The sequence below is a fragment of the Leptopilina heterotoma genome, unplaced genomic scaffold, assembly GCF_015476425.1.
Source record: "Leptopilina heterotoma isolate Lh14 unplaced genomic scaffold, ASM1547642v1 Lhet_6, whole genome shotgun sequence".
NCBI lineage: Eukaryota > Metazoa > Arthropoda > Insecta > Hymenoptera > Figitidae > Leptopilina > Leptopilina heterotoma.
In genome coordinates this window covers 2230205-2243452 of record NW_025111137.1, presented here as the reverse complement: position 1 = coordinate 2243452, position 13248 = coordinate 2230205, and the positions used below count along the sequence as shown (strand labels likewise).

At 29.0% G+C, this 13248-nt stretch overlaps 1 protein-coding gene across 30 annotated transcripts in view; it reads left to right on the top strand.

Moving 5' to 3' along the window:
- The window catches only part of LOC122509239 (microtubule-actin cross-linking factor 1), a 323170-nt gene that overhangs the window by 143570 nt on the left and 166352 nt on the right, over positions 1-13248 (top strand). For 24 of the 30 annotated variants that reach the window (XM_043623132.1, XM_043623140.1, XM_043623127.1 and 21 more), the window contains exons 4-6: positions 4028-4045; positions 8750-8809; positions 10930-11019. In XM_043623132.1, the coding sequence (XP_043479067.1) occupies positions 4028-4045; positions 8750-8809; positions 10930-11019 (168 nt within the window). The remainder of the gene's footprint in view (positions 1-4027; positions 4046-8749; positions 8810-10929; positions 11020-13248) is intronic. The other 6 variants (XM_043623133.1, XM_043623152.1, XM_043623156.1 and 3 more) reach the window with 1 other exon arrangement.

Below are 13248 nucleotides of genomic sequence, written 5' to 3'. Positions count from 1 at the left end.
CCGTTTAGCGGAACCGATTTCATTCGTTTCGCGTAGGTTAGATCGCTGCCAGAATGTCTCGGGAGACTACACGATGTTCATGTTTTCCATTTTGCTTTTGAAAAACGGTCCTTCTATTTTCTTCTCCATATAATGCGTGTATACATATACATATATAAAGAAATGCACGAGAGTTTTAAATTGCGTTGTGCACCTTATCTTCATCTTCTTATGGTACAAAAACCATGGTCAACGAAGATAAGAATCCTGTTCATGCCCACTTGCTCCCTTTTGCATTTTACGAGCTTTTTTTCCTCTTCTTTGCCGTTAGTGCGCGCGCGCGGATAAAAGCAGTTGATTTCAATCGGTGCTTTCACGGTGTATGCTAATGTCCGTTTAATTATAAACTTGTTATAATATGGCGGCGGCAGAAGATTTTACAGTCTGATGATTCAATATCTTGTGTCTCTTGATGGTTTTTTCTTTCCCTTTTCTTTTTATTCAAGAAATTGAACGGGAATTTTTACATGTGTATATCATTAGAAACGATTACAGATAAAAGGTTCTTTTTTTACTTGCAAGTATAGCCTAGAAATGTTTGACGCATGACAGAAAATCACTTGAAATGATTGTCAGTTGGAATTAATCTCAAAAAAGAAATTTTGCTCATCTCAAAATCTGAATTAGTGAAAAATCACTTTGAATGCGTCAAAAGTCTTTCACGTATGAAAATAAATGTATTTATTATGAATAACTGTACACTTATTATTTTTAGATATTCATAAGTGAATTTTCACTTAGTTTTGAGAGAAAATCACTTATTATTAAGTGTATATTTATTTTCTTACGTGGAAGACTTTTGACATACCCTAAGAGGTCGTTCATATACCACGTGGATAATTTTTTATCACTTTTTCCAATTAAAAGAATTTCAATTTAAAACATTTTGAAATTTAATAATTTCTAAAAATACAATTTTTTCCACTTCCTTTCTGCGCGTGTTTTTTCGATTAAAAAGCATATAAAATATGCGACAAAAAGCACCTACTTGAAGAAATTGCGACACGTGGAAATAATATTCTAGGCACTAGTTAAAACTAAAGGTGGGCGATTGGAGAAGGTGTCCGAATAAGGTCAGTCTTACAAGACGTTGTAAACCATATGTGGGCGCCAGGAATCAGCCGGGTGGGCCGAAAGTCCGCAATCAGAATTTTGATAACGTCAAAAAACCAACTAATAACAATAATAATATCCGACTCCTAGATAATAATCTATACCTTCCAGTCAATTAATTTTATTCAAATTAAAAACCATACCAGGAAAAAGTAAACTTACTTTTCTAGACTCTAATCTGAATCAATGTGAAACTTTATCTATTTATCTATCTTAACATTTCTATTTCTGTTTCTGTATTTCTAAATTTCTCCAACTATGTCATTAATCAATTCTTTAATTTTCTTTCTTAATTCTTAATTTGGAAAATAAGAAATTGAATAGACTCAATGACTCACTCGACTGTATTGGATTTAAATACCATTATCCTGTATATATCAAAGAATCGGAAGTGAATTTAGTCTCTCTTTCTCTATCTCATGTTAATGGATAACAAACAAGAAACCAAAAATTTAACACACAACTCCGTTTATCTTAATTAGAATCTTAATCGCAAACGGAAAAACCAAAAAGTGCTAATTAAACGTTAAATAATTGCTCCCAGAGAGCTAATTGTAAGCAACTCTCTCAGCCTCTAAAATTAGCTTCCTAGAGGAGGCAAAGAGACACTCACGAGACTTGCGGATGGAAAGTCGAACAACGAACAATGCCTCAAGTTGAATTACAAGTCTCTAATTTGTCACACCACTTTTTATTGCCTTACCGACCCCAATAAGCAAAAATTCATCAGTGTAAACAATATTAGGGAGTGGCACATTCAAATTGCATACGTACATTACATTAATCCTACAATGACAACTTTTTTAGATACATTTTTCATTCTCTTCTTCTTCTTTTAATTTTATCAGCAAATGAATAGGCATCAGTGATATCAAAGTAATAATTCAAATGTTTTTGTTAATAATAATTTAAGTTTGTTTTACTTATTTGCACCATCTTTTGCTTTCCTTGGTGACAAATAATTCAAGTTTGTAGCAACAATTTGCTTCTTTTAGCAACAATTGTGATGGTGCTGAGTAAAAGAAGTAGTTATTTACTGACAAATAATAATCCAACTTTGTTGTAGTTATTTGCATCAGCGTTGGCTTCTTTTGCTAAATAATATTTCAAGGTTGTTGTACTTACAGCACTATTATTTTTTGCTTCTGATAATAAATAAAACAAGTTTGTTGCATCATCAATTCGCTTCTTTCTGCGAACAAAAATCAAAATTGTAGCAAAATAATAATACAAGTTTGCTGTACTTGTTGCACCTATACATTTGCTTCTTTTGTTGCCAAATAATCCAAGTTTTTTGTACTTTTTTCTCCGTCTTTTGTGTTTTTGGTAACAGATTAAAATAATGATTCAAATTTGTTATTTTCATTGCAGCATCATTTGCCACTTTTAAGACTGGTTGTATGATAATAATGATAATTCAAATTTGTTGTACCTGCAATACTATCATTATTACTTAACATTATTATTTGTCAACAAATGTAGCAATTGATGAAAGCAGTAAATCATTTTCTGCTTTTGCTGATAAATATTCAAAATTTGTTGTACTTATTTGTATCAATTTTCTTCTTTTACTAACAGTGATACATGTAATTAATAATTCAAGTTTTGTACCATCATTTACTTCTTTGCTTATTATTACAGAATAGTTAAAGAGCACTAATTAGCAATTCATTAATTTAACAAATGAACAGAGTGCTACAATGGATTATCCTCCAAAATGGTATTATCTTGTTAAGTTTTTACCGCATGCTGCAAATAAGAATAATTATTGTTTCAATAAAGTGATAAGTTTCATCAAATTTTGGAACTGTTTTGTTATTGTCACTTTCTGTACAATTTCAAAAGTAACATTATACTCCTTACTTACAAAATCATGCTAGTTGCAGTTGTATAGTAAATATAGTATAGTATAGTTCCTCGTTTTTACAGAAAAGCTCGATTATACCAACTTTACTGATTAGATGCTAAAAACTACTTCAAAGTTAAATTGCAATAATATTGCATTCTATGGGAGAATATCTGATTATCTGTTGTTCCATTATGATCTATATTTCCCTACACAGTCTTCTTATTATCTTGCTAATTAACTATTGGTATCTATAATTATAATTAATAATAAAATAGTATCTAATTATCCATAAGCGTCTGATTAGCTTTGGCGAGACTATGTAGGGTGTTCATTTTTACATTAATTTAAAAATTTCATTTTCAAAACTTAACTCCCCCTTAATTTTTGATTTTCACTCCATAGAAAGAACCACAAAAGAAATCTGTTGTTTTTTTCACAAATTCACTATTGAAATAAAATAAAATTATTCGGCTTTGGTAATTAAAAGAGAAATGTGCGCAATTATCACTTCAATTGATTGTTGCGGGAGAAAAAAAACTACCGGCAGACTTTATAAAAATAGAATTCGTTGGAAGTGAAAAATTAGTGCCTAATGACGAGTACGAATGCAAGGACGAAGCCCTTTTCGAGTGAATGACAGGAATTTTGACATCTCGTGGTATTCGTGCTCGTGATAGAATCCAAATTGGAATATGTCGAGCGCGTGGCATTTCATAGTTGTTTCATTCCAGGAAACTTTGTGTTGATCAAAGGCCGTACAATTTTCACTTTCGACAAAATCATCAGCGTTGCGTGTCGAACATTTTATTCCCCTTGATTCCTTATTCATAACACATTTAAATACATATTTACTATGTTCCATAGTATAATTTATTAGAATTATGTTTTTTATTATTATATTAATAATTGTTTGGAAATTTGAATAAAATGTTGATAATAGGAACAAAATTAGTTTAATTTCTCTATTTATGATTATAATGAAGTTACTAAAATGAATTTCAAAATTTTTTTCATGCTTTCATTTAGCACTGGAAATACGTGAAGGTATGCTACAGATATATATTTACTGTAATTTTAAATTATTTTCAATAATATTTTAATAATATCTATTATATTTTTATAATTATGTAATATTCGGTTCTGCAAAAGTGGAGAAGAGAATAAATAAAAATTGTTTTTTTAATAACAATTCAATTAATTTTAATAATGAATTATTAAATTAATTAGTTATTAGTACTATAGTAACAGTGGTACATAGCTGTAACAACTATAGTGACTAATTTAATAGTTAAACTAATAATTATTATTAAATTAAATTAATTAATGATTAATAATGATTATTAAATATTGAAATAATTGTTATTAATGAGATTAATTATTTTTTTTAAATTAATTAATTAACACAATAATTTAATAATTATTATTAAGGGGACATTCCAGTTCAAAACAGGCAAAAAGAAGGCTTTTTTAGTGTATATTATTAAAATAACTATGACATTTATTTAAAAAATTTCTTTTACATGTAATAAATAATTTATTTAAGAATTTGTAAAAAAAAAAAATTTTCATTTTTATTTCAAAATGGCGGCGATATACGCCATTTTTGAAAATGCCCATTTTCGGTGGTACGATCGATTCCAAACTTTCTAAAACAGATAAAACCAAAAAAGAAGAGACATTCTCTTCGTTAGATATTTCTCCAGGGGTGGAACCTCAAAAAAGTAAAATTTTCCTCCCCTTCTTTTTTTTAGGGCACTTTTTCCCCAAAACATGAAAAAAACACATGTTTTTATTCAGAATTTCTCTTATAGAAAACAAAGGAGCCGCAAATTTTCCAGTTTTTGAGGTTCCACCCCTAGCCATGATGATAATAAATCAAACGCAATTTGGTTTTTCAAAATTGGTTCAGTAGAACTCGAGCTATCACTTGTACCAGTTCAAAAAAGTACATTTTGAGAAAAACACACTTAAAGTTTTGGTTAGATAAGTTAGCACATATACCTCAAGTTAAATCGAAAAAATCAAGTTATTTTGCTAGAAAATCGTTACTCGGGGGTTTTCGAGGTCGCTGATTACGAATCCGATATCGATTTTTCGAAATTCAAAATGGCGGATTCAATATGGCGAACGATTTTTTAAAAAAATTACCCGATTGGCTTGAAAATCGTTACTCGGGGGTTTTCGAGGTCGCTGATTACGAATCCGATATCGATTTTTCGAAATTCAAAATGGCGGATTCAAAATGGCGAACGATTTTTAAAAAAAACTACCCGATTGGCTTGAAAATCGTTACTCGGGGGTTTTCGAGGTCGCTGATTACGAATCCGATATCGATTTTTCGAAATTCAAAATGGCGGATTCAATATGTCGAAATCATTTTTTAAAATTCATCTAATTCGCTCGAAAATCGTTACTCAAGGGTTTTTGGGGTCGTCGACAACGAATTTGACCTTAAATTCGTGATTAGTGACCCCTAAAAACCCTGAATAATGAGTTTTAACCGAATCTGGTGATTTTAAAAATTTATTTTACCATATTAGATCCGTTTCTTTGAATTTTGAAAATTTGACATCGGATTAAAAATTTTCAAGAAAGGATTTTTTTATGCTTACGTTTAGTCAGCCATCCCTGGTGCATACTGAAGATCTTCAAGTTCTGTCAACCTCTTCAGATGCTCTGATTGGGCCTTTTTTCTTGCTGTACGGGCTTCTTTAGAATGTTCTTCGCTTCTTCTGTTGGCTTGAGCTATGCGAGTTTTGTCGATGTTGAGGGCCCAAGTCGACGCGTAGTCACCAATTTTGATATCCATCAGATGCATAATGGCAAGATATGTTCGGGCACCCTCGTTAAAAGTACAAGCTGCGATCCAGGATGCAATTTCAACAACTTTTTTACCGACGAAGGTTGTTTTTGGAGCGATTTTCCAAATTAAGTTATTAAAGCTTTCATTGCAGTTTTGCGTATTGCCTCCAAGACATCGACTTAGTAATTCATCGCTACTAAGAGTTTCAAATATCGGCAAAATATATTTTCGAATATTTGGATCAAGTGCTGGTTTATGCTCGTACGGCTCATTTTTCTTCTGTTTCTGCAAAAATTGGCACCAGTCCGGGTTGCAGTATTCATGGCGTGGTTCAGTATCGGTGGAAATTCTATGATAATATCCAGCAAGGACTTCTTTTTTCATTTTCTCAACTGAATCGGGGAACCTTTGTATCGCAAGTCCGTAATAAATCGACATCGATCTAATGACTTTTTCAGTCAGTTTAGCGTACTTCACCGGTGGATGTGCCACAGCATCAGCTTTTGCTGCTTCGATTTCTGCTTTTGATCGTCTGCCTTTCCTTTTTACTGGTTTCTCCTTCAGTATTTCGTCCTTTTTTTCTTTTTCTTTTGACTTACTTGCTTTCTCCAAGAGTGTAATCTTTTTTTTTACGTCCATGAGCCGGCGAAACATCCTTTTGGCTACATGCAAAACGCACTCCAGTTTTGTAATGAAAAACTGAGTACCGTACGGTGCAGAATCAACGATATTTGAGTACGTTTTGCTATCTCCATCGCCAATGTAGTTACCGTAGAATACATTATGCAACACTTTTGACCTTTTAAAAATTTCAACGGCCATATCACACTCCATTTTTCCTGCAGATCCTTCGTGATTAGCTGAGCATTCGATTTTATGTTCCTCATACCACATAAGAAATTCTTCCTCATCTAACTGCGCTTTGTGTTGACTGCAGGAGAGACAAAAAGATGATTTAACACCCAAATCCAAAACTTTTCCAGAATATTTGCCGATAATTGAAAAAACACCGATGAGAGAGGTAAAACCTCTTTTCATCCAAGTTCCATCGCCCGAAACTGTCAAAATGTCGGGATGATTTCCAGTAGCTTCATTTTGTGCTTTCTCTTCTTCGGCAGCTTTTTTTGTAACAAAATCAAAGCACTTCTTGGAAGCATTATGAATTTTCGAGATAGCAGAATAGTATGTTCCTTTTGAAAAATTTGTGGAAATATCCATAAGTGATAAAAACATTTGAAGTCCATTGTATCCTATTCCGAGAACGCGCATTACAAACACTATGCGCCGATTTATCTCGTAATTATTTTTGTCAATCACTGGTGAGGATGCAATGTAGTTTTGTTTACAGGAACATCGAAGACAGATTTTGAAACCCAAACCACGATCTTTTTGCTGCAAAAACTCAATGTCCCCGTTACACGTCTTGCACTTTACAAATTTCGACAAAGCACAGAACACTAAATCAAAACACAGAATTACGTATCTTATTGCACTATCCGTTGGCGGCATCAATTCATGACTTGTTTTCAATTTTTTTGCAGATGAACTCAGAAATTCGGCGTCGATAGTATCTTCTTGTTCAATAGTATGTTGATTACCTTTAAATTTTCTTTTTTTTTCATATATATATCGTCGATTTTCACGACTACCTTTCTTATTACCACCACGGGCAAACATTTTTTTTCTCAAATTTTTTTGAAAAAAAAAATCGAACACGCGTTTTTTTAAGACACGCCAACAAAACCGACGTAAAGTGAAAACTTCTTATTATTGCGTGATAATACAAAGCATACATATCATCGCCTTACTAAAACCGATTAGGAGTGACTTAAGTTTTTTCCCTTATTGTATTTTACAAAAAAGACTTCGAATCATCAAAATTTTGGAAATTCAATATTTTTTTGCATAAAATTTGAATGTTGTCAATTTTTAACCCCTTGGCAGTCCATGGCCCATATGTGGCCAGAAAAATTCATGCCACCTTTGTAACACTGGCCATATATGACCACCTCAAAAGGAAATACTAAATATGATTCGATTTGAGTGGCAATGGGTACAGGCTAAGGTTTTTGGGGTCATTGAATCCGAATTTGAAGTCAGATTTAAAAAATTCAAAATGGTGGATCCAATATGGCGACCCAATATGGTGAATAATTTAAAAAACTGATGCGATTCGATCGAAATTCCTTTCTTAGTGGTTTTCGGGGTCGCTGAATTTAAATTTGATGAGTTTTTCAAAATTCAAAATGGCGGATTCAATATGGCGGATAATGTCAAGACTGATTCGAGTCGGTCGAAATTCGTTTCTGAGGGATTTTCGAGGTCGCTGAATTCGAATTTGATGTCAAAAATAAATAATTGATGTCAATATGGCGAAAATGTTAAATTTTCCGCCATTTTTGGTCGCCATATTGGATACGCCATTTTGAATTTTGCAAACATGACCTCAAATTCGTAATCATCGACCCCTAAAACCCCCGAGAAACGAATTTCGATCGAATCGCATCAGCTTGTTAAATTATTCACTATATTGGGCCGCCATATTGGATCCGCCATTTTGAATTTTGAAAATCGTCGAAAATATTCGTAATCAGCAACCCCAAATACATTTTATGTCTTTTCTGGAAAAGGCAAATAAGGAAACATTTTAATCATTCGAAAGGGTTCTGGTAAGTATAAAAACATCATTGACATGGCAAGGAATATGTACGTATAACTTTTGTTTCACTTCGAATTTTGCAATAAAATTTAAGGAGAGTATACTTGAGACTATAAGGAACACGAAAATAAAAAAAAAAAAAAATCGATTTTTTTTTCATTTTGAACTGGAATGTCCCCTTAAATTACTACAAATATTTCGAGTAATTTTTTTTGGAAAATTTGCCTTTAATTTTTGGTTGAATACTATTATTGAATGTTGGTGTTGAATTTATTCGCTTTTTCAGGCATACACGTGTCTACACGTGTGCGTGGTTGTCAACAATCAGCCATGCTGTTCTCCCACTGTAAGTTCATATGATCCCCGTGAAATACTCGATGTTGCATGTAATATATGTTGTCAGACTGTTATTAATCTTATTGTTGTTCTCAGTAGTATCTTCTTCTATTAAGTATTTTAGAAAAAAAATTGGCAAATTTTTTTCGAAAATTAGAAAACATTTTTGAAAAAAATTGATTTTCCAATTGTTTTTCCATATTTTGTATTTTAGTCTCTTAAATTTCTCATCATCTTTAGAGAAAATTTCACTTCTGCTCTTTATAAATTATACAGTAATTATTATTATAAATAGTTAATAATTAATTAATTATTAATTAATTGTTACTAAGTAATTATTAATTAATTAATTAATTATTTGTTACTAAGCAATTAATGATTAATTAATTAATTTCCATTAAGTAATTAATGATTGATTAATTAATTTCTATAAAGTAATTAATGATGAATTAATTAATTTCCATTAAGTAATTAATGATTAATTAATTAATTTCCATTAAGTAATTAATGATTAATTAATTATTAACTAATTAATAATAATTACTATAATTTACACAGGGAAATAATTATTAAATAAATTATTAATTAATTAATTGGTGTCAATTAATTAATTATATATTTATTAGTTAATTAATTAATTATTTAATTTATTAATTATTTATTCATTAGTTAATTAATAAATTATTGTATATTTTCAGTAGTTATTAATTATTTTCATACACAAATGTATGAAATTGTTGTAAGTGTGCGCAATAATATGCTTTTTTTATTTCCTATTTGTTATTATACTTTTTACGTTTTATTATTATTTAGTAGAAAAGAAGTTAGGAAATTCTACCTTAATGTTGAGAGCGCCAAACAAAATTCATAATTACAATTGATCAAGAATATACATTTTTGTTTATAATAATTTTTATTTTAAATAAATAAAACAATTTTTTAATATAAACGCTGAATTTCTCTCACAGTAAAATGAAATAGATTTTTGTATACATTTAAAATAGAGATAAACGAATGATTTGTTTAAATAATATATTTTATTAATAACATTTACAAATTATTGTAAAAATTGTTTTAAATAATAATTGCTTTGATTATTTTTTTCAAAGTATTATTTAAATATTATTTAATAATATGTAAACTTGAAGTTAGAATTGTTTAATTATTAAATAGTTAAATAAAATTTTAATTCTTAACATAAAAATTTATCATTGAACTAATTTATTTTAACAATATTTATTTAAATAATTTCTTTACACAATAACTTATAATAATTACCGCACGACTGATTGTTTAAATAACTTATTTAAAATATAACTATTTTTATATCCTCCTTATGAATTATCATTAAAATAATTTGTTTACATAACAATTAACAGTATTTATTGTTGAAAAAACTGGTAATTGTTTAAACAATTGAGGACCTGGATGCTATAAGCCCCTCAATTATTGGTCTAAGTGGTAATTATTTTAACATCTTTTGTAATTGTCATTTAAATAATTTGCTTACACAATAATAAACAATATTCATTGTTAAAAAATTAATAATTGTTTAAAAGGTAATTATTTTACTATCTTTCGAAATTATAATTTAAACTATTTGTTTACCTGATAATTAACAGTGATTATTTTTTAAACAATAAAAGCAACTAATAATTGTTTATAAATATTTTGTTTAGACACTCTAAAATAGTTGAGATTTTTAAAAATAATTTGTGTAAACAATATATAAAAGAAATTATTATACAAACAATTTATATAAACCAAATATTGATTGCTTGAATAATTTGTTCAATCAATATGAAATAGTAGTATTGTTTAAACAATTGTTTAAACAACAATTGAAGACACAATGATTATTTAAACAATTTATTGTTTAAACGATATAAAAGAGTGTTGTTTAAATAGTAATTGTTTAAATTGCGATTTTTTTCTTGAGAGAAATTTGGCAAATGATAAAATATTTGTTGTGGCGCTTGTTGTTGTTGTTGTTGTTGAAATAAAAGTGCGCATTTATCATTTTGAGGAGACCTAGATCTACAATTATGGTAGTTTATGGCGTGGCGCGTTTCTTGTGTAACATCTTTATGGAATGGCATGCGTTTAATGTGCTTATGGGATCTGTTTCAGGCGAGCAGACATGTCGGGGACCTATTCGAGGACCTGCGGGACGGGCACAACCTCATTTCCCTGCTGGAAGTACTCTCAGGCGAGCACCTTGTAAGTCACACCTTTTTTACATTCCTATCACCATAAGAATATATCTCAATTCGTGAAAACGATTCCCATCATTCTCTCTGTTGCTCACATTCGCGGTTCATTTGGCATATAGTTTTTAATTTTGTTCCATCTTTTTTTTTAATAATTCTCTAAATCTGAATTAGTAGTCTTCAACTAATGAAATAGTGCACTGAGAATAGTATATTAAGCAACAAGGGTATAAAGGCAGCCATTTGTTTACGGTGATTTTTGTGACACGAGTGGAGGTCGAGGGCGCCCCGAGACCGGAACGAGTGTCACAAAAATCATCGTAAACAAATTGGCTGCCTTTATTCCCGTGTTACTTACGATATTTTTTATTCCTAATGCACAAAAGTGTCGATTTCAGATAGCAGACGACAGGGAATAAAAGTCAGTCACTTGTTCGACTTGTATGAAAATGGCGGCCGTTTTCTCCCATGGGCAAAAATAACGCATGGGATCAGCTGTTATGTTTGCCTCTTGGGAGAAAATGGACGCCATTTTCATATGGTCGAACAAATGAGTGACTTTACTCCCTGTCGTCAGCTATCTAAAAGCGCCATTTTTGTGCATGTGGGATAAAAAACATTATATTAAATTTAAATAGAAAAATAATTGTAAGTGATTTTGTTTAATTGAAATTAATTTTTAAGCTTAATCCCAATATATAGAAAATTTCTACTGTTTTGATACAAAAATATTATTTGTTTGAATAATTATCTTTAATTTACTCTCTAAATCTGAATTAGTCACTTTTGACTAATTCAACAGTATCGTTTCGTTTATCAAATAAATAAATTATTAACAGTGCTGATTACTATGATCCTAAAGTTCTGAACGTTCAAATGAACGAAATTTATTTATTTCTTCCTCAAATTCAATTTTTATGACAATAATTTTGAGTTACTATCAAAAAAATTAATTTTTAAAGTTTTTAAATGTAGAATCTAAGTTTTAAATTTTTATTCGAATCAATAATTTATGAAAATATTTTTAATACAAAATATTTCGTTCATTTGAACGTTCAAAACTTGTGATTCATTGATTACTCTCTAAATTTGAATTAGTAAAAATGTTTACTAATTTGAATTATTAACTGACTTTTTGCTTTTGAATTAGTAGAAATTACTATTTATCAGTAAAATTTACTAATTCAAAAGCAAAAATTAGTAGAAATTACTATTTGTATTTATTAGTAAAATTTACTAATTCAAAAGCAAAAAGTAAATCACTAATTCAAATTAGTAAACATTACTACTAATTCAATTTCAGAAAGTAATTTTTAGTTAAAAATGAATAATTCATCAATTAATCTAATTTGTAAGTTATGTTAAATGAAAGTAATTAAATTGATGTCTTCTAAATATTATAGGTTTTTTTCTTTTACAAATTAGTTGTTTTTCGCTATAAGAATTAGTCAAAATGCTTACTAATTTATTTAGTTTATTATTCATTATTATTTATTAATTATTTATTAGGATTTTTTTATTTAGGAACGGTTCTATATTTCATTAATTTAAAGTAATTAATTCAGATTTTAAAGAGTATTCTAGAAAATATATTTTTTGTTTATCAAATTTTTTATTAGCCGAGTGTTTATGCTAATAACAATACAAAAAACAAAATCAACAGTAACTAAAAACAAATCAAAGAAAAAAGAAATTAAGTTACTTTTCCAGAAGTAAATATGAGAGTATAGAATTTAGTTAACATGATTATTTTCTCATGAAGTTTTAGTATAGTAAGTACTAAACTTTAGTAATTCTGAAGTAAATTTTTGTTAAATTAGTAAAAAAAAATTTTTTTTGAAGTAAACATTAGTAAAAAATATTATTAGTAGAAGATAACATTAGTAACTAAATGAAATTTAGTAAATTTTTATGAAATTAGTAAATTTTACTTCTTCAAAAATAAAAACTAGTGTAAAAATTACATAAATTACGATTTCCGCATTAAGTATTAGTAAAAATATATTGAAAATATTTAATATTAAAAATAAGCAAAATTAACTATTTTCGAATTATGTTTTAGTAAAATTAATAAATTTAGTAAACTTTACTATTTTCATATTTAGTTTTAGTAAAATGAGTAAATTCAGTAAATTTCAGGAAATTTGACTACTTTTGAAATAAAAGTTATGGTAAATGTAGTAAATTCTACTATACTTTAAAAGTAAATTTTACACACAATATAGTAAATTTTATTACC